At 42.4% G+C, this 25276-nt stretch overlaps 1 protein-coding gene across 3 annotated transcripts in view; it reads right to left on the bottom strand.

Moving 5' to 3' along the window:
* sgpp2 (sphingosine-1-phosphate phosphatase 2) overlaps positions 1-24846 on the bottom strand; it is a 29728-nt gene extending 4882 nt beyond the window's left edge. Inside the window, exons 1-4 of one of the 3 annotated variants that reach the window (XM_033031122.1) lie at positions 23922-24846; positions 20137-20277; positions 14871-15026; positions 1616-1795 (exon numbers count right to left, since the gene is read on the bottom strand). In XM_033031122.1, coding sequence (XP_032887013.1) covers positions 1616-1795; positions 14871-15026; positions 20137-20193 — 393 coding nt within the window. In that variant the 5' untranslated portion in view covers positions 20194-20277; positions 23922-24846. Of the gene's footprint in view, positions 1-1615; positions 1796-14870; positions 15027-20136; positions 20694-23921 lie in introns of those variants that run through there. The other 2 variants (XM_033031120.1, XM_033031121.1) reach the window with 2 other exon arrangements.
* Between the last annotated feature and the right edge of the window lie 430 nt (positions 24847-25276).

The raw sequence follows: 25276 nt of genomic DNA, 5'->3' as shown, positions 1-25276 counted from the left end.
TATTTGTTTATTCAGTGGGTATCAATAATAAGCACGACCTGGAGACGTTTATCACATAAATGTTTATTAAATTAATATGACAGTATTAGATGCAAACAAAAGGAAATGACAGCTTATTGCTCTGCTTAATATTTTCCTGCAGGCAACATTTCAAATTCTTCTTTAGAATAATTATACTTTAATAAAAACAAAGTGTTTTCAATTAGTCTTTCCAAATGATGGCTTAACATTTTGACCCTTTGCCATAAAAACACTGCGATAAACCAGTCTTACTGCAGAGTCTGATGGAGCGATGATAAAAAATGAATGACCTTGGGATCTGCAAGTCATTGTGTACAGCCAAGTGCCAACATTCATGAATTTCTACAGGTTCTGACAGTTCCTTAAAATATAAAATGTGATTATATTTTATATGCAGACAAAAATATTAACAATTTGTGTTTCCCCTTAAAAAAAAGACCTGGGTGTTGATTCTATGGAATATTGAATATAGTACAAATCTGAAATATATTTAAGAATCACAATTCAAATCACTGCTACTCATTTAAGCAGATGACTGTGCTTTTGTTAACTGTTTAATAAATGTTAGTCAGTTACAAAGTGCCTTTGTAATGATTGCTCTACTCGCCAGTGTCTAATCAGTAATAGTTTAGTAAGCGTTAATCGTATTAATCTAATTTAACCATTTATTACTGGCATTGGATAATGAGGCATTTTAGTTTTTAAAAAGGGTCACTTTTTAAGTAAATAGAATGAAATTTGATCATAATTAAATCCTTTAATACGGTGTCAAAAAATATTAATGTGTTCTGACAGGTATTTGGAATGGCTCGTTCTCCCTGTGACTGCGTGGGTTTCTTCCAGGTGAAAACGCGTGGGTTTGTAGGCTAATTGGCTTCTGTAAATCATCCCTAGTATGTAAGGAGTGGAATATCATAGAACTAGTGTGAACGGGTCAGCATGGACCTGATGGGCCGAAAGACCTGTTTCCATGCTGTATCTCTAGAGTGATCTTGTGGGATGACCTTTGTCTCATTACCTGTCACAGAGGTGGTGCAGCGGTAGAGTTGCTGCCTTACAGCACGTACTGCGCTGGAGACCCAGGTTCGACCCTGACTAGGGGTGCTGTCTGTACGGAGTTTGTTCGTTATCCTCATGACCGCAACGGTTTTTCTCCGAGATCTTCGGTTTCCACCCACACTCCAAAGACATGCAGGTTTGTAGGTTAATTGGCTTGGGAATAAGTATAAATTGTCCTAAGTGTGTGTAGGATAGAGTTAAAGTGTGGGTTGGTGCAGACTCTGTGGGCCGAAGGGCCTTCTCTGCACCGTACCACTCAACTAAACTAAACTAAGATCATAAAACTAAGCCAGGAATCCCTTTGAAGAAAAAGTGAACCCTTCAACTAACCTGCTCTGATGTTATATTTTGTGTAATTTTGAACCTGGCATTCAATGTATTATGTAGGAAGGAACTGCAAATGTTGGTTTAAACCAAATATAGACACAAAAAGCTGGAGTAACTCAGTGGGGCAGGCAGCATCTCTGGAGAGACGGAATGGGTGACGTTTCGGGTCAAGACCCTTCTTCAGACGTACATTGAATGTATGACCTACCTTGTATCTGTACATTGTGGCAAGGAGGAACGTGAAGGAGATGGCAGTGGCAGCCATGGCATGGGTTGATGGCATTCCATACTCCGCGTCGACTCTCGTCTCCAACTTTACAACGGGCGGGGATAATGGACGTGGCCACTTGATGATATCTTTGGAAGCCTGACCCAAATACATAACGATCTGTCACAACAGTTACAGAAAGATAAGATGCACGTGTTCATGAAGGTACAATACATTTCATTATTAAGTGTACTTGCGTTCTGCTATATTCTTTGCACTGGTTAATTTTTCATTTGCAAACCCATTGGGAACGAATTGTCGAGAGATGCAGATGTAGCTCAGTCCATCGCACTGGTCAGACGTGCTTTACGGTGTCTCGGAAATGCAGTCAGCATAATCAAAGACTTGTCCCATCCCGGTCATTCCTTCTTCCCTCTGCTCCCGTCCAGCTGATGGCACCATAGTTTGAAAGAGCGCGCCAACAGAGTCAGGAAATCTTCTTCCCCTGTGTTATCAGGCTTCTGAATGTTCAATCCATACACTAGACTAAGTACCGTTTGATTTACCTCTATGCTATTGGGGACATTGGACTTTGTCTAAGGAATGAAGACTCTATTCTGCACTTGGTATCATCCCCTTTGTTCCATCTATTGTACTTGAGTTTGAACTGATTGTGCAGATGTACAGTATTTATCTGATCTATTTGGATAGCATTGAAAAAAAGCAAAGCTTTTCACTGTATCTGGGTATGTGACAAACAATAAACCTAAACCTAAAACAGTTTAAAAAAAAACAAAATATAGATCCAGAACTTTGCTAACATCTTTCCCAACCTCAGGACATCCCAGAATTTAGTTTAGTTTAGTTTATTGTCACGTGTACCGAGGTACAGTGAAAATCTTTTGTTGTGTGCTAACCAGTCAGCGGAGAGACATTACATGATTACAATCGAGCCGTCCACAGTGTACAGATACATGATAAAGGAATAATGTTTCGTGAAGGATGAAGTCCAGTAAAGTCTGGTTAAAGAGAGTCTGAAGGTCTCCAATGAGTAGATGGTAGCTGAGGACCGCTCTCTAGTTGTGGATAGAATGATTCAGTTGCCAGAAAGAAACTGTCCCTGAATCTGGAGGTTACATCTTGAAGATATGAGATTCGTCCTAGCAGGAAAATCAGAGCAATTCTTAAAGATATGGTCCCCTTTCATCGATTTATTACGTATAATATGGTGCAACACAACTGGAAATTAACCGTTTCTGAACTGGGTGAGGGGTGTGGAAAAATATGAAGCAGGTATATCCCATCTCGGTTTTTCTGTTTTTCCGTTCTCCACAACTCTATGGGATTTCTTCTCTCTATTCTTCTACAAACGACACTTCACTATTTCCATTCTTTAATAATAATAATAATAATGGATGGGATTTATATAGCGCCTTTCTAATACTCAAGGCGCTTTACATCGCATTATTCATTCACTCCTCAGTCACACTCGGTGGTGGTGAGCTACTTCTGTAGCCACAGCTGCCCTGGGGCAGACTGACGGAAGCGTGGCTGCCAATCTGCGCCTACGGCCCCTCCGACCACCACCAATCACTCACACACATTCACACACAGGCAAAGGTGGGTGAAGTGTCTTGCCCAAGGACACAACGACAGTATGCACTCCAAGCGGGATACTCTCTTTTTCTTTCTTCTGTGACTTTTCTATTGTTAAATTTAAAACAAGAAGTTGTACATGAAATGTATTATGTCTTATGCCACGGTTTATACTACTGTGCATTGATTCTAATAAAAATACAAAAAAAAAAAAAAAGAATCTGGAGGTGTGTGTTTTCTGATGGGAAAGGGGAGAAGATGGAGTGACCGGGGTGAGACTTGTCCTTGATTATGCTGGTGAGCTTGCTAAGGCAGCGTGAGGTGTAAATAGAGTAAATGGAAGGGAGTATGTTGCAGCTGCTATTTCAATCGACTGAAAAAGTTTCCAGGTCATGGCTATCGTGAGATTTCACTTTATTTGATGTCAACTTAATTTCAGTTCACCTTCCTTCATAACAATATTCACATATGTTATCCTGGGGACACTGGTATATTACTGCTCAGCTGATTTGAAAGATCAAAAGAAGAGAAATATTTGTGGAACTTTGCTACAAATTGGATAAGAGCCACCAACATTGGCTTTTGTGCTAGGCTTGGTAACTAGCCTAGTGGATAGTAAATATCCACAAATGCCAGATGGAAAGCTAAATAGTCTTTTAAATTCCAAAATATGAGATAAAGAATTGCCAGATATATCCTGAATAATGGAGAAACAAAGAACTGCAGATGCGGGTTTACAAAAAAAAAAAGATACAAAATGCTGGAGTAACTCAGCGGGTCAAGCGTATCTCTGGCGAACATGGTTAGGTGACGTTGCAGGTCGGGACCCTTCTTCAGACGGATAGTGGTGAGAAGATTTGAACGGGGTTGAATTAGAGATGACCCAAGGGGTTAGAAACATTTTCGCTTGTGTGACTTTGAGAGCACTCTACAGCTTAGGAGTTGGCTAACAAAACCAGATGGAACCAGAAAGTATGCTGCCAAGGGAGTATTGACTTTAGTCTTGTAACTAATATCATGTGACCAGCCCTAGCAACAACCTTGCTGTTTTCATTAATAATGCCTAGTCTTCCATCAATCGGCAGGCTGCAGTTAATAATTTTGTTATCTGTTCTCATAGGAAAAGGAAAGAAAAAATATACTTATGATCATGAGGCGATGCTGTCTACAAACAGAAAATACCTCTGTCATTAGGCCCTTTGTCCCATTGCCTTCAATTGGATGGTTTAACTTTGATTTAGCGGCAATTTATATTCAAAATGTGCTTCAATTTGTTTGCTTTAAAATGATTGTGTTATTATTTTTAATCAAACAGCATGCTTATCGCAATTGATTGTGCAAAATGGGACAGTGCAGGCTTGATCATCTGATTATTTATCTATGTTTTATTTTAAATGCCAAAATTAGTGCCGGGGAATGAAAACATTCCGTTTTAGGAAGAAGAATTCCGTAAATTACAAGACTGTGTGAATTCACAATGAGAAAATTCACATTCTAATCCCAGTCTCAGAAATTTGGAAATCTTTCACATTTGGCTGCAGCCTCTGACTGACTGAGGGAATCGAAAACAAAGCAATTTAACAGTTTATACAACTGAAGATTGTATGAAACTAACATCAAGGCAGACTTTTATCAGCCTATCCAGTTAGTGGGCCTTGCTAGCCTGGTAATCTATTTAGCATCTGTCTGAAGAATATAGATGCAATAAGTGGCATTGAAGGGGCTTTTAGAGAGGCACATGGAAGTGCAGGGAATAGAGGAATATGGATCGTGTACAGATAGATAAGATCAGTCTAACTAGGCATCATGTTTGGCACAAACTTTCGGGGCCGAAGGGGCTGTCCGGTGCTGTACTGTTTTATAGAAACATAGAAACATAGAAAATAGGTGCAGGAGTAGGCCATTCGGCCCTTCGATATGATCATGGCTGATCATCCAACTCAGTATCCTGTACCTGCCTTCTCTCCATACCCCCTGATCCCTTTAGCCACAAGGGCCACATCTAACTTCCTCTTAAATATAGCCAATGAACTGGCCTCAACTACCTTCTGTGGCAGAGAGTTCCAGAGATTCACCACTCTCTGTGTGAAAAATGTTTTTCTCATCTCGGTCCTAAAGGATTTCCCCTCTATCCTTAAACTGTGTTCTATGTTCCAATATGGATGATTAGGGATTATAATTGAGACAGATTGGGTGACTGAGATGCATTATGGAAAGCCATGCATCTTTCACTTGGCGTTAAAAGGTACACACCAGACCAAGACTCAGACATGAGCCCAACACACAGTCTGCCTGAACAAAACAGGTGAATGAATTCAATATGGTAAAATACTTTAAACGTATTCTCCAATCTCCTCATACTTGCAGAAAATAACACAATCAGTGTGCTTTGTCTCCAAATGTAAGGGAGGTCAGTCTCACCTCGATGTGTCCACATAATAGTTAATAACATTGGGGATTTGAACTGCTGGCTCCAGATCTGACTCTGACTGAAAACTCTTACAGACTTATCATAGAAACATGACCGTCAACCATTTGGACAGTAACGGATTCTCTCACATGATCAACAACTTTCCATAGAAGTCTGCAATTAATTTATTAATATTGAATAGAGCTGCTGCCTTACAACGCCAAAGGCTGAGACTCAATCCGGACAACAAGTAACTATCTGTTGAGTTTGGTTTAGTTGTGTTTTGTTTATTGTCACGTGTACCGAGGTACAGTAAAAAGCTTTTGTTGCATGTTAACCAGGCAGCAGAAAGACACCAGTTCCAAGTTATCTGTGTGGAGTTTGCACGCTCTCCGCATGGGTTTTTTCCATGTGCTCTGGTTACCTCCCACATCCCAAAGACGTGCAAGTTTGTAGGTTAATTGGCTTCTGTAAATTGCCCCTAGTGTGTAGGATGCCAAACTGGGGTAACATAGAACTTTTCTCAGAGTGATTAATGGTCGGTGTAGTACTAGGGGCCTATTTCCACTTGTACTACACCAGTATCTCTAAACTCAAGCAATTTTGGACGATAACAAGATAATCGATGACACTGTTGAACAATAGGCAGCCCACTAACTGGCATCAGCATCACACATTGAACAATCTACTGCAGCCAACCAATTTGTGCTTTCTTAAAAAATCCTTACTTGCTGTTTCTGTTCATAATGATCAAAAATCAATGGGCAAAGTACATTTTTACCATCAATCATTCATTCAAATTAACTGTCGCATATCATTTAACAAATTTTTGATAAATTAATTGTAAACTTTATTTAAATGATCTCCTGGTAGCAATTAAAGAGTCATGACTTTTTATTTTAAAGCTTTAGAATTGCTTTAACAAGGCTGTCTGATCTTAAGCTCTCACTGACATTGAATTACCTTGAACAGATTTTTGGCAGTCAAATTTGTATCAGCACGGTAATACTTATATATAATTTAGAAAGATTATGGATAAATCAGACCAATTCATAACGAGTTGGTCTCCATTCGTCGTTTTTTTGGAATCATATGGTGCAACACAATTGTAAAAAATAACTGTTTCAGGACTGGGCGAGGGTTGGTCAAGATTATAAATAATGATCTCCTTTTCTTTTTTATTTTATTTTCTTTTCTCTATTCTCTCTCTCAACTTTCTTCATTTACTCGTTTTCTTTTTTCACACACTATATATTTCACATCTTTCTATCCTTTACAATCTAACTTCTTTTTCTTATTCTAATCTTTTTAATAAAAAAAAAAAAAAAAAAAAAAGAAAAAAAAAAAAGAAAGATTATTGAATGTTTGACCAAATTTATAATGACTTGTGAATATTGCACGTAACATTTCTTAATTTGTTTTAACAATAGATAGGTTGCATGTGGAAAATGTGATTGATATGTATTAAGATGAGCATTGCATGGCACCAATTCAGTAGCTTTCTGACTGGAGGGGTATGTGACTACAGTTTGCACAGAGATTTCCAGGATGTTGGCATCAGATGTCATAAGCAGTTTTATTAAGAAGTATTAATTACAAACAGAAGCCTGAGGGAAATTGTTTGGTCACTGGTATTGATAGATTTTACGATATGCAGTAAAGAAACAGTTTTAGATGATGTACGAGCAGCTCGATGATGTACAAGCTGTTTGAAACAGTGGGGGGGTAAAGAAAGATGGAGGGAAAATAGAGCTGGGCATACATGATGAAGCTGATTATTATAGCACAGAAGGAGGCCATTTCTTGTTCACTTGTAGCTCATTCCCTCTCATATCCTTCTCTCATTGAGCTGCATTAAGGAATGACTGGCTGCAGCCAATTAACCCATTAGTGTGTCAATGGGACGTGGGAAGAAACTGGAGCACCTATCCAAAACCTGCATGGTTACGGAGAGTACATGCATAAACTACATAGACAGCAACCCTAGTTAGCAGCAAACTCGGATCACTCCAGCTATTAGGCAGCAATTTAGTGTAGAGATACAGTGTGGAAACTGGTCCTTTGGCCCATCGAGTCTGCATTGACCAGTGATCCGTAGGGGTGTGAGATTGCAACCTTCACGTGGTCCGCCCTGTTTCAACGAATGCAATCTACCTGCCGTGCACAATCAAATAAGATCAAATAGAACAAGTTGTCCTACAACTTTAGGCTGTGCACGCCATACGCAAGAAGAAGAAGAAGAAGAGGTGATCCATACACTAGTTCTATGCTACACACCAGGGGGAAATTTGCAGAAGCCAATTAACCTACAACCGGCACGTCTTTGGAAAAATGGAGAAAACCCACGCGGTCACAGGGAGAAGGTACAAACTCCGGACAGACAGCACCCGTAGTCAGGATTGAACCCGGGTCTCAGGCGTTGTAAGGCTGCAACTCTACTGCTGTGCCACTGTGCAACCCTGACTTCCAAGTTGTAAACTCTGCTACCCCTGACCCACATTGGTAGTAAATAATGCCCAAAGCAGCACACAGAAGAGTGAGTGGATTGGTCCTTGGCAATGGTTTCTTGATTAGTAAAGGTGTCAAAGGTTATGGGGTGAAGGCAGGAGAATACTATTGAGAGGGAAAGACGGATCAGCCATGATTGAATGACGGAATAGACTTGATGGGCTGAATGGCCTAACTGCTCTAATGACATGAGCTTAAATAATAATAATAATAATAATAATAATAATAATAATAATAATAATAATAATAATAATAATAATAATAATAATAAATCTTTATTGTCATTGTGCAAGAACAACGAGATTAAGATTGCAACCTCCGTATCGATGCTATAAAATAAATAAGGTAAAAATCCATGTACACTGAGGTTAAACATTACAGCAGCTGTCACTGTGTTGTGATGTCAGTTGTGCCAGTTGACTATGGGGGCAAAGACAGATTATGGGGGACGTTTAGCAGACTGATTCAGTGCAGTTGTAGCTCTAGGGAATAAAGCTATTTCTCAGTCTGGAGGTGTGGGCGTAAAAGGCCCTCTAACATCTGCCTGATGGAAGAAGTTCAAACAGACGATGGCATGGGTGTGAGAGGTCCTAGCGGATGCTGATGGCATTTCTGAGGCAGCGTGCGTTGTAGATGTCCTCCAGGGCTGGGAACTGTTTCCCAATGATCTTCTGTGCTCTGGAGATGACTCCTATCCATCAAAGTCAACAGCATCTGTTGGGGCAGTCCAGCTTTTTTCAGCATCCTCAGGAAAAACAGCCATTGCTGCGCTTTCTTGACCAGTGCAGCGGTGTTACTGGACCACGTGAGGTCAATAGACAATAGACAATAGGTGCAGGAGTAGGCCATTCGGCCCTTCGAGCCAGCACCGCCATTCAATGTGATCATGGCTGATCATCCCCCGTTCCTGCCTTCCCCCCATATCCCCTGACTCCGCTATTTTTAAGAGCCCTATCTAGCTCTCTCTTGAAAGCATCCAGAGAACCTGCCTCCACCGCCCTCTGAGGCAGAGAATTCCACAGACTCACCACTCTCTGTGAGAAAACGTGTTTCCTCGTCTCCGTTCTAAATGGATTACTCCTTATTCTTAAACTGTGGCTCCTGGTTCTGGACTCCCCCAACATCGGGAACATGTTTCCTGCCTCTAGCGTGTCCAAGGTCCTCTGAAATGTGTGTGCCCAGAAACCTGCAGCTGGACCCTCTCTCCACTCTGTCCCCGTTGATGAAGACTGGAGCATACTCATCATCCTGTGACTTTCTAAAATTGATGATCTTGGTCCTTGGTCTTAGCTATATTTAGGGACAGGTTGTTCTCTGAGCACCAGCTCGCCAGGTTCCGCACCTCCGCTGTCTAGGCTGATTCATCGCCATTGGAGATCAGCCCGATCACCGTTGTGTCATCCGCAAATTTAACGATGGTGTTAGTGGCGAATGCAGGAACACAGTCGTGTGTGAGGAGGGAGTAGAAGATGGGGCTCAGTACACAGCCCTGTGGTGTGCCAGTACTCAGAGTAATAGTGGAGGACAGGTGGGGGCCCAGTCTCACTGCCTGAGGAAGCTCTGACAGGAAATTCAGGATCCAGTTGCATAGTGATGAGCTGAGGCCTAGCTGGTGTAGTGTGAAAGTGAGCTTGGTGGGGATAACAGTATTGAAAGCAGAACTGTAGTCTACAAATAGCATCCTCACGGATGTGCCCTGTCGAGTCCAGGTGAGTCAGAGCCAGAGACATGTGAAATGCTATAGCTACTACCAAATCAGTAATATTTAACTTCCTTGGATGCCTTTTGTATGAAAATATATATTTCCTCCAATGCTGCAAATTATTTTCTTATTTCCTCAGACCTCTTTGGATCTCAGTCGATCCCCAAGTAGAAGATTAACTTCCATTGATCTGCTCGAATAGGTTTACAGCAGCAGAAGCTTTTCAATGGTTCAATGGTTTTTTATTGTCACAAGTACGGTGAAATTCTTTCTTTGTATATGGTTCAGTAAAGTAGTGCCATACCTAAGCACAATTCCTGATTAGTACAAAGAGCATAGAAGAGCAAAGACCATTGAGACCGCTGCATGCTAGCACCAGGTTTTTGGCGCTATTTTCAGAGTCCAGTCCAGTCCCTGGGCTCGGTCCCCTTGGAGCGGAGTCCGATCCAGGCGAGTCCCAGGCTTCTGCAGGGCCTCCATCCACTGCCTCTGTTCAGATCGTCCAGTGGACCATCGGCCCTCTACTCGCCCGGCCATTTTCAGCCTCGGCGGCGCCTCCCACAGCTGACCTTGAAGGTAAGACCCCGGTTCACTCTCTCACCAGCCCCTTACTCTCGTGTACGCCATCATCGTCACCACAGGACGAGCAGGAGCCGGCTCGGCTGCTCCCTCTACAGGCCCCGGTCAGCCATTCTTCCATTCCAGCCATGTGGCTCTTCACTCCCGAATGCTCTCACCAGTTTTACATAATCTTTTCACACAAAGACACCTCATCACCTCTCGACATCTCACCTTCACAAACTGACTGAAATTAGATGAATTTGTCAGCTATTCACACTAATTCTTAAAATTACACACACATGAATATTAAAACAGGATTAAGCCCTGTCCCACTTGCCTTTCATTTTTGATATTCAATTTTTCAGATATTGACAGCTCTATATTTGGATCTGTGATTCCCAACAGTTTAAATTACAGACATGGATTGTGTGCTATCATTAGGCAATCAATAACATGCACTACGTGCATAAGGTGAGGTACATCCCCGTTGGAAAAGGATGGTTTGAAAAGCAGAGGGACAAGGTCTCGATCTTATGTCCTTCCTGATATTACCTTCAAGTCTGTAGATAATTTTAGTTCAATTTAGTTTATTGTTGTCATGTGTACCGAGGTACAGTGAAACACTTTTTGGTGCTTGCTATCCAGTCAGCAAAAAGACTATACATGATCACAATTAAGTCGTCGGCAGTGTAAAGATGCAGGATAAAGGGTATAATGTTTGGTGCAAGGTAAAGTCCGATTAAAGATAGTTCAAAGGTCTCCAATGAGGTAGATCTGTGGTCAGGACCACACTCTAGTCAGTGAGAGGATGGTTCAGTTGCCTGATAACCTCTCCACCTCTCTCTCTCCTCTCATCTCTCGCTCCCCTCCTCCCCCACCCTCCCCCCTCACCCACCTCCCCTCTCCCTTCTGTCTCTGCCTCTCTCTCTGTCTCTCCCCATTCTCTCTCTGCCCTCAATCTCTACCCTCCCCCCCGCCCTCTCTAACATGCCTGCGAGTTGGGGGCTATGCGTCAGTGGATAGGGCGGTTATGGGGTAAAAGGAGCCAATGAACTATATTAATATAATATCAAGGGGGGTAGTTAGTGTGTGTGCGGGGGTGGTTAGTGTGTGTGATGCTGCGTGCTGCCCCGCCTCCCCCCCTCCCCTCGCAAATGTGCGTTGGGGGAACAGACCCAACGGGACTGCACTTGGTCTAGTACTTATTAAAACTCTGTGTGTGTGTGTGTGTGTATGTGTGTGTGTGTGTGTGTGTGTGTGTGTGTGTGTGTGTGTGTGTGTGTGTGTGTGTGTGTGTGTGTGTGTGTGTGTGTGTGTGTGTGTGTGTGTGTGTGTGTGTGTGTGTGTGTGAGATTTTGCCTTTGAGTCACATCTTCTCGAAAACGCGATGCCAAACGGTGAAACCTTTACATATTCTGGTAGAGATTTGCCTCATATTTTCAAAAAGCCCCTCATCTGTAAATTTGGTTCATTATTTCCCAAGTTCTTTACTAAAACTGTTCTTCACTAAAACTGTTCTTCACAAATCTGACTTATTTTCAAATCTAACTGCTGGCCAGCTGATTATGTCACAATGCCTTTGCTCGTGGCCCACCTGGCTCGTGGTCCAGCCCCCCCCCCCCCCCCCGTCAAAAGGCGCAGAAAGAGCTAGCAAGTTCTACAGATCCCGAGGTCACCGGAGATCACCGGAGGTCACCAGCACTCTCGAGCTTTTGAAGAACTTTATCCTCACGGCCTGCGCGGAGAGTGAAGTCAAGCCCCTCCCGCTGCTAACCGCTCCAATCCTGGTCCTTCCCCCCCCCCTCCCCACCGCTACCCGCTTCGGGTTTCCAGATAGTCGGGCAATATTATTACTGCTTAACAATATATCAAATCAACATAGATCCTGCCCTTCTTGCCACATTATTACTTTAAAGTTTGCAGATGATAGGTGGGTTTCAGTGAAAATGGTTATTTTGATATTAATTCACAATCTCATTAGTCAGGACTTAATCTTTATATTACATTTAGCCTCAATTAATGGGCACTCTTGCAGGCCCTACATTTTCATTTCTGGCATAAGGAAGTGTGTTGTAGAGACTCCACCGCACACTTGCAGTGAACAGGTCAAATATTGGCAGAAGGCCAGAGGATGTTTGTCAAACATTAATGCGTCAGTTACAAATCCGCACATGTACAAATACACACACGCAACAACTTTCAGTCCATCCAGCAATGAAGCCAAATCAGCACTGTAGAGTGAAGATAGACACAAAATGCTGGAGTAACTCAGCGGGTCAGGCAGCATCTCTGGAGAAAAAGAATAGGTGACGTTTCGGGTTGAGACCCTTCCTCAGACCCTGAGGAAGGGTCTCGACCCGAAACAGCACCCATTCCTTTTCTCCAGAGATGCTGCCTGACCCGCTGAGTTGCTCCAGCATTTTGTGTATATCTTCGTTGTAAACCAGAATCTGCAGTTCCTTCTTCCACAGCACTGTGCAGTGATTGCTGAGATCAACCTTTCCTGCATGGTTCCTTGCGCTATCAGCTGCCCATCTGCAAATCCCTACCCCATGATGGGCCACAATACACTTCCTATTGACTCCGTCCAAGGATCCCGACAGTCTCTCCAGGTGACTCAGAGGTTCACTTGCACGTCCTCCAACCTCATCTACTGTATCCGCTGTTTCAGGAGCAGATTCCTATATATTGGCGAGACCAACCGCAGGCTCGGCGATCGTTTCGCTGAACACCTCCGCTCAATCCACCTAAACCTACCTGATCTCCCGGTTGCTAAACATTTTAACTCTCTCTCCCATTCCCACATTGACCTCTCTGTCCTAGGCCTCCTCCATTGTCAGAGTGAGGCCCAGTGCAAATTGGAGGAACAACACCTCATATTTTGCTTGGGCATTTTACACCACAGCGGTATGAATATTGACCTCCAACTTCAAGTATCCCTTGCTTTCCCTCGCTCTCCATCCTTCCTCCCTTCCCAGTTTGCCGACCAATGATTACATTTTATTTCTGTTTTTGCTTTATTGTTACTTTCTCCTTGCTAACAATGATCTATTGTCCTTGATCTCCATCCTCTTTGACTCATTTTCACACCTTAAACATTCTTATCTTCGTATCTCCCTCTCCCCTGATTCACTGAAGAAGAGTCTCGACCCATAATGTCACCCATTCCTTCTATCCAGGTATGCTGCCTGTCCTGCTGAGTCTATCTTCCTATTAAAATGGTACACACAATCTGTAAACCATAACATAATGGGCCTAGGTAGTTTGGTGCACATTTATTTCCCTGACTTCATGTCTTAACTCTTCAAATCTAGCAGCAGTGCACATTGACTAATGATTTAAAAAAATCAATGTATTCTATAAATGAGGAGCAGAATCTTTGATTTTAAAATTGAAAGTAAAATCCTGCTGCAAGACCGAGCAGAATTACTACTTTCCAAACAACCACATTTTATCTGAAGAGTCCACGTAGAGTTAAATTCAGAGTGAAAATGTACTGACTTGTATAATGTTCAATGGGAAAAAAACAAGTGGCACATTTGGAGGCAAACTTCACCAGTGCAGCACATGTTCACCAGGTTAATTCCAGGGATGGCGGGACTGTCATATGTTGATAGAATGGAGGGGTTGGGCTTGTATACTCTGGAATTTAGAAGGATGAGACGGGATCTTATTGAAACATATAAGATTATTAAGGGTTTGGACACGCTAGAGGCAGGAAATATGTTCCCAATGTTGGGGGAGTCCAGAACCAGAGGCCACAGTTTAAGAATAAGGGGTAAGCCATTTAGAACGGATATGAGGAAAAACTTTTTCACACAGAGGGTTGTGGATCAGTGGAATTCTCTGCCTCAGAAGGCAGTGGAGGCCAATTACCTGGATGCTTTCAAGAGAGAGTTACATAGAGCTCTTAAAAATAGCGGAGTCAGGGGATATGGGGAGAAGGCAGGAAGGAGGTACTGATTGTGGATGATCACAGTGAATGGCAGTGCTGGCTCAAAGGACCGAATAGCCTACTTCTGCACATATTGTCTGTTGTCTATTGTCTATTGAAGGAACTGCAGATGCTGGTTTAAACCAAAGATAGACGCAGAAAGCTGGAGTAACTCAGCGAGACAGGCAGCATCTCTGGAGAGAAGGAAGGGGTGACCTTTCAGGTCTGAAGAAGGGTCTCGACCCGAAACGTCACCCATTCCTTCTCTCCAGAGTTGCTGCCTGTTCCCGCTCAGTTACTCCAGCTTTTTGTATCTATCTTCACTTCAGGATGGGTTCAGTTGTAATTTTGATCTATCATGTGCAACTCATATTATGTGAAACAGAAATTATTTAGTACACACCAATATTCACCAAGATAATCACCAATATTAAAGTATCGTAGCAACTCCAAAGCCGATTGAGAAAAAAACATTGTGGTTGCCTTGGAGTATTCTGCTTGTCACAGTTACACTGAAATAGTATAGAAATTTGGAGGTACTTACTGCCCACACACCAACCAGCCTCCTGGTAACATAGGGGTCAAAATTCCAGTAGGTGGATGGGAGGAAAGTGATGTAAAAGATCTCCTGACCCAAGGCAGCAGCAAATCGGAACAAGTAGTAAAAGAAATAGTTCTTCACAACGTATCTTGGCTTTCCCTGTGAAAATGTAAAACTCCATGAATCTCCGAGCTTCATTCTCTGTTTCTAGGTTGTAGAGTTTGCCCATGTCCCAAATTCTACAGATGTCTCTAACATCTTGGTGCTCAAGTGAACACGAAAATTATTTGATCCGATCATCTCAACTTGTCTTTTCCAAAGAGATACTTCATAAATGAGTAGTTAAAGGAAATTAAGGTGACACAGGCAAAGAAAGTATAGATCAAATATACAGTACAGTATTGAGTTTCTTTTGGACTCTAAGTATTGAGTTTAACGTAGCTTGCCGAATATTACAAAGGTTAATGTGATAAGATTTAAATTTGTTCCAGTTTATCTAAAAATGTTTTTGTTAAAATAACACACAACCTAAAGTAAGATCATTTTTATTTTACTAATTTAAATGAATTGGAAACAAATTTGATTTTGACTAAATTCAACAAGGTGCTAAAGAGGAAATGAAGTGTAGACGGCAACTGTAATCCATAAACCAAGAAATTCCTTACAGCTGCTCCCATTTCACCAGCACTATTTCTCCAGAAAGGTGCAATAAACCTGTGTGCAAGTGTCATTGAGATTTCCACTGAATGTTTGCTACATCAGTATTTAGTTAAGTTCACTTTAGTTTAGTTTAGTTAAGTATAATCTAGTTTAGAGATAAAGCGCGCAAACAGCCCACTGAGTCGGCACCGACCAGCGGACCCCATACACTAATGCTATTCTACTCACATTGGGGACAATTTACAATGCTACCCAGACAATTCACCTACAAACCTGTACGTCTTTGGAGTGTGGGAGGAAACCGGAGCTACCGGGGAAAACCCATGCGGTCACAGGGAAAACGTACAAACTCCGTACAGATAGCACCCATAGTCAGGATCAAACCCGGGTCTCTGGCGCTTTGAGGCAGCAACTCGACCACTACGCCACCAACAGTAAGAGCAACTGAGGAATTTCTGAATACTCAGAAGCCGTTTTGTTGGGCCTTGGTGAATGTTATATTATTTTATGTCACCATTAATATAATACATAACAATATTGTTATCACTGTGTGATTGCATGTTCAACAAGATTTATGATGATATATTATTAGGATAAACATGCCACATAAACGTGAAGCAGCAGGTTCATACTGGTGTTTACAACCCAAAGTAGCCTGGCCCTTCCCCAGCTAACTCAACATTTTCATCTTTAAAGGATGGTAGTCTGAACAGTGACAAAATAGAGTTTTAGTTTTGTATATTATTGTCACGTGTACCAAGGTACTGTAAAAAACCTTTTGCTGCTTGCTATGCAGTCAGCAAAATGACCATATATGATTACAGTCAAGCCATCCACAGTGCACGGATACAGGATAAGGGATATAATGTTTTGTGCAAGATAAAGTACAATGAGGTAAATGGGAGGTCAGGATCGCTTTCTAGCTGGTAAGAGAAAGGTTCAGTTGCCTGATAACAGCTGGGAGGAGATTGTCCCTTAAACTGGAGCAATGCATTTTCAAACTTCTGTACCTTTTGCCTGATGGAAGAGGGGAGAAGAGGGGGTGACCGGGGAGTGATCCTTGATTATGTTGGTGGCCTTGCTGATGCAGCTTCAAGTGTAGATGGAGTAAATGGAAGGGAAGTTGACTTGCATGAGAGTCAGGGGCTATGTTCATAACTCTTTCCCCTTATGTGTTTACCAAGCTTCCCCCTTCATGTATTAATGATAGTTGGTGCTAATGACATGTACTTATTATCTGGCCGACAAAGTTTCTTCTGAATTTTATTTTGAACATGAATAACTGTCTTGTAATTTTATTGCACCATCTCCAGTGACCACAATTTATTTCCAGACATGAACCACACACTGTATTGCAAATGTAGTGACCAAACATTCTGTTCATCTTTAATGTAACCTCTGCTTTTCTGTGCTTTTTCTCCAGAAATGATGCCTGGCACTGTCTTTGGTTTCATCACAGGGTTATTAACCTGCATCACTACCTTGAGTGGTTTACGGACCTAAACCCCCAGCTACAACTTTTCTTCTCACTCCACCAAAGCACCTCTTATTTTATGGGTGACGTTTCCCATTCCTTCTCTCCAGAGATGCTGCCTTTCCGCTGAGTTACTCCAGCTTTTTGTGTCAATCTTCAGTTTAAACCAGCATCTGCAGTTCCATCCAACACCTGTTATTTTATGGTCTATTTAGCTTCCTTACCAATATGTATCATTTCACTCTTATCTATGTTGAAATTAATTTACCAATCATAATTCCATGATTAACAACATTGTACATTTTAATTTTCTATTTTAATTAAAGCACCAAATTAGGAGTCCTCAGTAAATGTTGATATATCAATTAATGGTTGCTACAGCTAGGATACTTGAGAATCATTAACTGTTAGCCTTTCCTTACACATTTACACAATTGATTTTTCATATAATGAAGCTCGTAGTTTTTATATAACACTTCCTAATTCTTTTTATCTCAGCAAAGCTCCCAATACCTCACACTTACGAAAAAACTGACCTCACCTAATGTTGATAAATAAAAGACAATCAGCATTAAATTTCATCTCTATAATTACAACTTAGGTTGTGAATACAGTATAATTCACTTTGAAGAAACGGCCAACACATTCAACATTCATCTGGCTTTTGGTAACATAGTTACTGACCAACTCTTTCTGTGTTTTCAGCTTATCATGTTTACATTTCACAGTGCAATTTTCCATCGAATGCACAAAGTGCACAATTTGAGCGAATTCGCACATCCAACATATGCTCGATTATGGGTGTTGGTCATTAACTGCTTAAGCACACAAATTAGAGGATGTTTCCAAGAAGTAAAATAACTTGCTCTTGAAATGAATGCACGACTTTAGGTCTTGCAACACTGTTGCATGTGGGTGATTAAAGCAAAGATATTAAATTGCTCCATTTTAATTAGCATTCAATTTAATCATTTGGACCTTGAACCGAAATAGTCGAGTGTGTGATTATGTTAAATGTGAAATTATTCGCATTTTGTAGATATCAGTGCTTATATACCCCAGTAAATGAGTATCGGACAATGCTCTCCATCTCCAGGATAAGTGCTGTCATAACCTTATATAATAAGTGCAGAAGTACATAGGAAGTAGAAGCAAGAGTCAGTTGTTCATCATATGCACAAGGGTGGCAGTAGAATTGTTGCCTTATAGTGCCAGAGACCCGTGTTTGATCCTGACTGCTTGTCTGTACGGACTGACCCTGTGGGTTTTCTCCAGGATCTCCGGTTTCCTCCCACACTCCAAAGACGTATAGTTTTGTAGGTTAATTGGCTTGGTGTAGTTGTAAATCGTCCCTTGTGTGTAACATAGTGTTAGTGTGTGGGGGTTGCTAGTCGGCATGAACTCGGTGGGCTTTGAAACAAATACATCGATAGATGCTCCTGAACACATCATCAGTGATGTAACCTGGGGTCATTGGGTGTTTCAGGTCTTTCAACATCAGACACCCTCACCCAGGTGACCCAGCCGTGGTTGATCAGACCACGACTTGTGTTCAGGTGGCATTCACTCCTCCCCATGGACATCCTCTCCTGATCCAGAGCCATCTCGAGGCCTTCTCCGCTGCCTCTGTGGTGTTCTTGATGGCCTTTCTCCTCGCCACTCCGTTGATGCCCAGTGCACTTTAGGCTTTGTAGAGCGATTGCCCTGCAAAACCTCTGCAGCCAACCTCGATGGGAAATTATAATGACTAACGTGGTCTCTGCTTCTGGCAAAATACTGGAAAAAGTACAGTGAGAACGCACACATATTCATCGCTGGCGATATAATTTGTACGTGTACAGATCCCAGTCTATCCGTTAGAGGAAAACAATATTGCTCCATGCAACTTGGCTTGATATCCGAAGTAACGACGAATCTACCTAAAATGGGCGTTTAGGTTTTGGGCAATTTACCGAAATCGGGTTTTTAATGTATGGACAATATTATACCAAACCAATTAAGAAAAAAAACGAGCTAATGTAATATACAATATAAAATGTCGTAGACAAAATATGCTGGAGTAATTCTCTGGGGAAAAGGAATAGGTGATGTTTCGGGTCGAGACCCTTCATTAGACTGGCATATCAGACTAAAATATGGACGTTTTTTTTAACCAAACCGTTTAAGAAAACAGCATTCCAATCCAAAATGCAATATAAAATGTCGTGGCAGTTTTGGTTTAAACTTGAACTGACTGTTCATTATGTTTCATTTGGCATAATCCCCATGAGATTGGTCCTGCGCTTGTTTTCCTTCCAGCATTAGCCGGCAGTGACAGCGCACAGGTGTGCAGGATCTTTTAGAAAAAAATCAAAAATATACTTTATTCAATGTAAAACAAAAGGTACAATATAGAAACTAAAAAAATTCTTCCGATATTGTCGGAGAATATAAATCAGTGGTTCACCGTTTGTGGACGATCACCTAAATTGCTTTGGCACTGGGTGAGTGAATAATAAATCCTGCACTTGCTCAGCTTGTTCAACTCCTCCCACGACATTTTTACTTCCTCCCTCCACTTGTTAAACCTGACTGACTGGAATGAGCTGTTCCCCGGGCTAAAGAATGCCCAGGTACGCCTTCACATCCAATACTCCTAGGTCCAAAGTCCAAACAGGATTTATTTTAAACACGGTCTGGGGGAAAGAGAGCTCCTCGGATTATGAGTTAGATGGAGCTGGAGAGAGTCAGATAGAGCTCTAGGGACTAGTGGAGTCAAGGGATATGGGGAGAAGGCAGGCACGGGTTATTGATAGGGGACGATCAGCCATGATCACAATGAATGGCGGTGCTGGCACGAAGGGCCGAATGGCCTCCTCCTGCACCTATTTTCTACGTTTCTATACAAATGACTGAGGTTTCCGGAGTCTCTCGTAAGGTGATAGGATCAGAATTAGACCATTCGGCCCATCAAGTCAACTCCGCCATTCAATCATGGCTGATCTACCTCTCCCTCTTAACCCCGTTCTCCTGTCTTCTCCCCATAACCCCTGTCACCCGGACTAATCGGATCTTTACATGAAATAAATACTATACAGTAACTACAAGTCTCACTGTTAATGTGGATGCATTTACTCCAGGAGCCTCCTTACTAACCTGTCCTTGCAGATGTAGTGATCCCTCTTCGGCTGTGTGTCTCCATTGTCCATTCATGCTGGGTCTTGTCCGGAGGACTTGCTCACTGTCCGCTCCAGCACCATTGCCGCAAGAGTTATTGGTGGAGCCCACGTCTTCAACCTGAAGAAACAGACCACAAACTCGCTGGAAACTGGCCACCAGGCGAGGATCTTGCAAGGACGGGATGAAATAAGCCATCATTCAATGTATGCAATGGTGTGTGTGTGTGTGTGCTCTCCAAACGTAGGCTCCGGGAAAGCAAATGATCCACGGTTAAGGTGGATCTCACGCTGCCTTCAGCTCCGGCGAGACGAGTCTGTTTAAAAAAAAAATCCCCGTAGCAAAGCAACAGGGACTTTCAACCTGGCTCCGCGCCAGCCCTATTGTCCACAGAGCCGGGCAGCAGCGGCTCCTCCTGTCCGATGGTCTGGATTTCCTCACGGTTCGTGAAGTGGAAGTCTGAGTAAACTGCAGATTGAAGACGTGGAGAGCCAGCAACGGAGCGTGTGACTGTATCCCGTGGGCATAGGTTGGGGAAAAACAGCCTTTTGGTTGACGCCTTTAAGGGTAGGGTGGATATGTACATAAGGTCGAAAGGTTACCGTGATAGAAACATAGAAAATAGGTGCAGGAGTAGGCCATTCGGCCCTTCGAGCCTGCACCGCCATTCAATATGATCATGGCTGATCATCCAACTCAGTATCCTGTACCTGCCTTCTCTCCATAGTCCCTGATACCTTTAGCCACAAGGGCCACATCTAACTCCCTCTTAAATATAGCCAATGAACTGGCCTCAACTACCTTCTGTGGCAGAGAATTCCACAGATAGAAAATAGAAAATTCCAAACATAGAAAAGAGGTGTAGGAGTAGGCCATTCGGCCCTTCGGCCCTTCGAGCACTTCATGGGCCAGATGATAGAAACTCCTCTACCTCATTGGGATCAAAGTCAGACAGATAGATAGTTAGATAGTATCTTATTGTGTAGACCAGCATCTGCAGTTCTTTGTGTATGTACCCGTTAACACTAGTCTCATGTTACCCCACTTTCTCATCCATGCCCTACAGGCTAGGGGCAATTTACAGAGGACAATTAACCCTTACAAACATGCACATATTTGGGATACGGGAGGAATCCGGAGCACCCGGAGGAATCCAACAGGGAGGACGTGCAAACTCCACACAGACAGCACCCAAGGCCAGGCCCAGATCGAACCCGGGTCTCTGGCACTCTGAGGCAGCAGCTCTTGACGTGTTTGGACAGCGCGCAAAACAATATTTCTCACTGTATCTTGTCTTTTATGTGACAATAACAAACCTAAACCATTGGAGGTGGAGCTGTTTATCTAAATCAACAATGAACATCATCATAGACCCTACCAGTTCTGACCAGTTCGACCTGGTCCAGACCTGAAGCCTGATTAACTTTATTCCATGCCGGACTTGCTAGCTGTATCCGATGTTTTCTATTTTTAATTTCAGAAATCCAGCATTTGCTGTTTTTAAAAAAAAATCATCGTAGACGAGTTGAACCGAATGCCTGTTTTATGTGCAGCAAAGAACTGCAGATGGACACAAAATGCTGGAGTAACCCAGCAGGTCAGGCAGGATCTGTGGAGAAAAGGACTAGGTGCCGTTTGGAGTCGAGTCTGAAGAAGGGTCCTGGCTGTTTTCACGATGAGGTTAACTGGTGAAATAAAAAGTGATTACTTCAGATGGAAATTATATGAGTACAAGATTATTCCAGCTCAGGGGAGGGAACTTATTCATCTGCTATAGCAACTGTTGGTAGTAGTTATCCCCATGGACACCATTAAGCCCAACCTCTGATAAAGGTGCACAGAAAATATACCATGTTTTTTACAGCTGAGGAACAGATGCTCCAAGCAGTTTTCTTTTGTTTGTGAAATTAATATTTGCTAAAAAAAAAGGATTTTCTGAACATTCATTGTACTTTTATTTTAAATGCAAATAAAATCATTCCAAAAGAACGTGCATTCTTTCCTAAACAAATATCTTCTGAATCGGATGGTGTATCAAACAAATTTAACAATTAAAAGGTTGCATATATATATATAAAACACCTTTAACAGGTAACACCTTTAAATTGAATAGGCATATGGATGAGAAGGGAATGGAGGGTTATGGTATGAGTGCAGGCAGGTGGGACTAAGGGAAAAAAGTTGTTCGGCACGGACTTGTAGGGCTGAGATGGCCTGTTTCCGTGCTGTAATTGTTATATGGTTATATGGTTAACAGGTATTTAAAAGATGTTACATAAAGAGATCCAAAGATATGAAGTGTGTTTACAAGAGATAATGAAGAAAGCGATTCAATTTTGTAGGTCATATAACGTTTAAGAGATATATGGACAGTTACATGGATAGGATTGGTTTTAGAAGAATATGAGCAAGCGCTGGCAGGTGGGACTAGTGTAGATGGGGCATGTTTGTCGGCCTGGGCAACTTGGGCCGAAGGGCCTGTTTTCACTCTGTACGACTCTGTGACTATGAAGTTTCATAAGTTCATAAGTGATAGGAGCAGAAATAGGGCATTCGGCCCATCAAGTCTATTCCACCATTCGTTCATGGCTGATCGATATCTCCCTCTTAACCACATTCTCGCGCCTCCTCCCCTTAATCCATGACACCCGTACGAATCAAGAATCTAGCTATCACTGCCTTAAAAATATCCGGACTTGGCCTCCAGTTTCAAAGCTTCCTTGGAACATTGTAACATTCCAACATTTCATGGGAATTTCTGATCCCTCTCAAGATTGGGAAAGAGATTTGGGGATGGCAATGAGGACCTCGATTTCCCTCACATGGTACATATCTTCCACATCAGGCACCTCTTGCTCCACATGTGACCAGAGACTGCGGAGGTGAAGGGGGAGAGGGGGGGGGGGGGGGGGTTCAAATATAGACAATCAAAACCCCCCTTACCCAACCATTGGCCAATCAACCCACCCCACCCTCCCTCACCATCTGCCAATCAAAACCACTCCCTCACCTGTATCCACCCATCACTCGAATTTGCCCCGCCCCCACTTTCTATCGGGGAAGCTACCCATCACCTCTCCCCCCCCCCACCCGCCCACTACAATAAGTCTGAAGAAAGGTCCCGACCTGTAACATTGCCTATCTATGTTCTCAAGAGATGCTGCCTAACCTGCTGAGTTACTTCAGCACTCCGTGTCTTTTGTTTTGAAAACCAGCATCAGCAGTTCCTTGTGTCCAAATAATCCTAAAGATCCTTTAGTCTGCAATTAATAAAATGCAAGTCAGTGAGACCAAGACTCTAGTTGTAAGTTAGATTTGTGCCTTGCTATGGCTTGGCCATACTTGCCTCAGAATTAAAGGACATACTTTTAGAAAGGAGATGAGGAAAAATGACTTTAGTCAGAGGGTGGTGAATCTGTGGAATTCATGGAGGCCAAGTCAATGGCTATTTTTAAGGCGGATATCGACCGATTCTTGATTGGTATGAATGTCAGGGGTTATGGGGAGAAGGCAGGGGAATGGGGTTGGGGAAAGAGGGGAATGGGGAAAGACAGATCAGCCATGATTGTGATGAAGTAGCCTGGATGGGCTGAATGGCCTAATTCTGCTCCTTTAACGTGAACTTTTGCTAAGCACTCAAATAGCCATAATTCTGAGTACTTGGAAAGCAATGGAAAAAGAACATTTTAGGAGTGTGAAGAATTTGGGAACAATGAAGACCATGACATGCATACACTGGATAACTAGTTGGTGTCCGTACTAACCTTATCTTGACAGGTTTCCTCAGGTTTTCAATGGTTGCTCTGGAATTTCTTTCGAGGAAGCTGCCCATTACCCCCCTTCATGGAGCACCTACCTCCTCAAGACTTCTTCAGTAAATCTGGGCGTGCATCATCTGGACCCCTAGATTTCACTATAGTCTTTGCCTTTTGTCAATTAAGCTTCCTAGTAAACTCAGGATGCAGGTCTGGAACTATCTTCTGAGACAGCCAGCCTGCTGAGAGAACGGAAGTACATGATGAATAGGCAAAACATGCAGGGGCCAATTTTCTCATGGAAACAGCAGTGCAGGCAAATGTCAGTGAGATCTCCTGCACTCCAGCGTTTCCACCACGTTAGACCCACTTTGACCCTATTGTAATGTTGCTGAAACCTAGTTTTCGTTCAACTTGCAATTTGTCCTTGGAAGCTCAATTTTAGCAACTGTGAAGGAATAAAAAGTATCAGAAAAACATGTGGTAAATAATAATACCACATTTCAGAAGATAGCATTACGAGAGAGACAATCAGGGCCCTCAATTAAGCACTCTTCACCACATAAACAGCCATGGAATCATCTTATAAAAGGTTGTCTCTCAATATCCCATTGGTTACTCCTACATTGAAAACCCATCAACCAAGCCTTAGTCCATTTATGACTTCAAATGTTGCTCTTTCTCTAATATTCATAACCACTAATGCCTTGTTTTTCATAGAGCCTTCATCACCACAGTATTACTGGGGCACTCTGCAGCAGCAATTTCAAACAAAGTTTGTTGTTGAGCCTCCTGAAGAACTTAGAACGGATGAGCAAGAGATTAGTCAGAGGCATGATATTTAACGTGAGAACAGAAAGGGAGAGTGATTTAGGGAAGGGATTTCAGAGTAAAGGGGCTAGTGAATTTAAAGGCAGTAGCCAATGGTGACCTGGTTTAATTAACCATATATAACCATATAACAATTACAGCACGGAAACAGGCCATCTCGGCCCTACAAGTCCGTGCCGAACAATTATTTTCCGTTAGTCCCACCTGCCTGCACTCATACCATAACCCTCCATTCCCTTCTCATCCATATGCCTATCCAATTTATTTTTAAATACCATCGAACCTACCTCCACCACTTCCACTGGAAGCTCATTCCACACCGCTACCAATCTCTGAGTAAAGAAGTTCCCCCTCATGTTACCCCTAAACTTCTGTCCCTTAATTCTGAAGTCATGTCCTCTTGTTTGAATCTTCCCTATTCTCAAAGGGAAAAGCTTGTCCACATCAACTCTGTCTATCCCTCTCATCATTTTAAAGACCTCTATCAAGTCCCCCCTTAACCTTCTGCGCTCCAGAGAATAAAGACCTAACTT

The sequence above is a fragment of the Amblyraja radiata genome, chromosome 13 (genome assembly GCF_010909765.2).
Source record: "Amblyraja radiata isolate CabotCenter1 chromosome 13, sAmbRad1.1.pri, whole genome shotgun sequence".
Taxonomy (NCBI): domain Eukaryota; kingdom Metazoa; phylum Chordata; class Chondrichthyes; order Rajiformes; family Rajidae; genus Amblyraja; species Amblyraja radiata.
The sequence above is the reverse complement of the archived record's forward strand: the minus strand, read 5'-3'. Positions and strand labels throughout refer to the sequence as shown.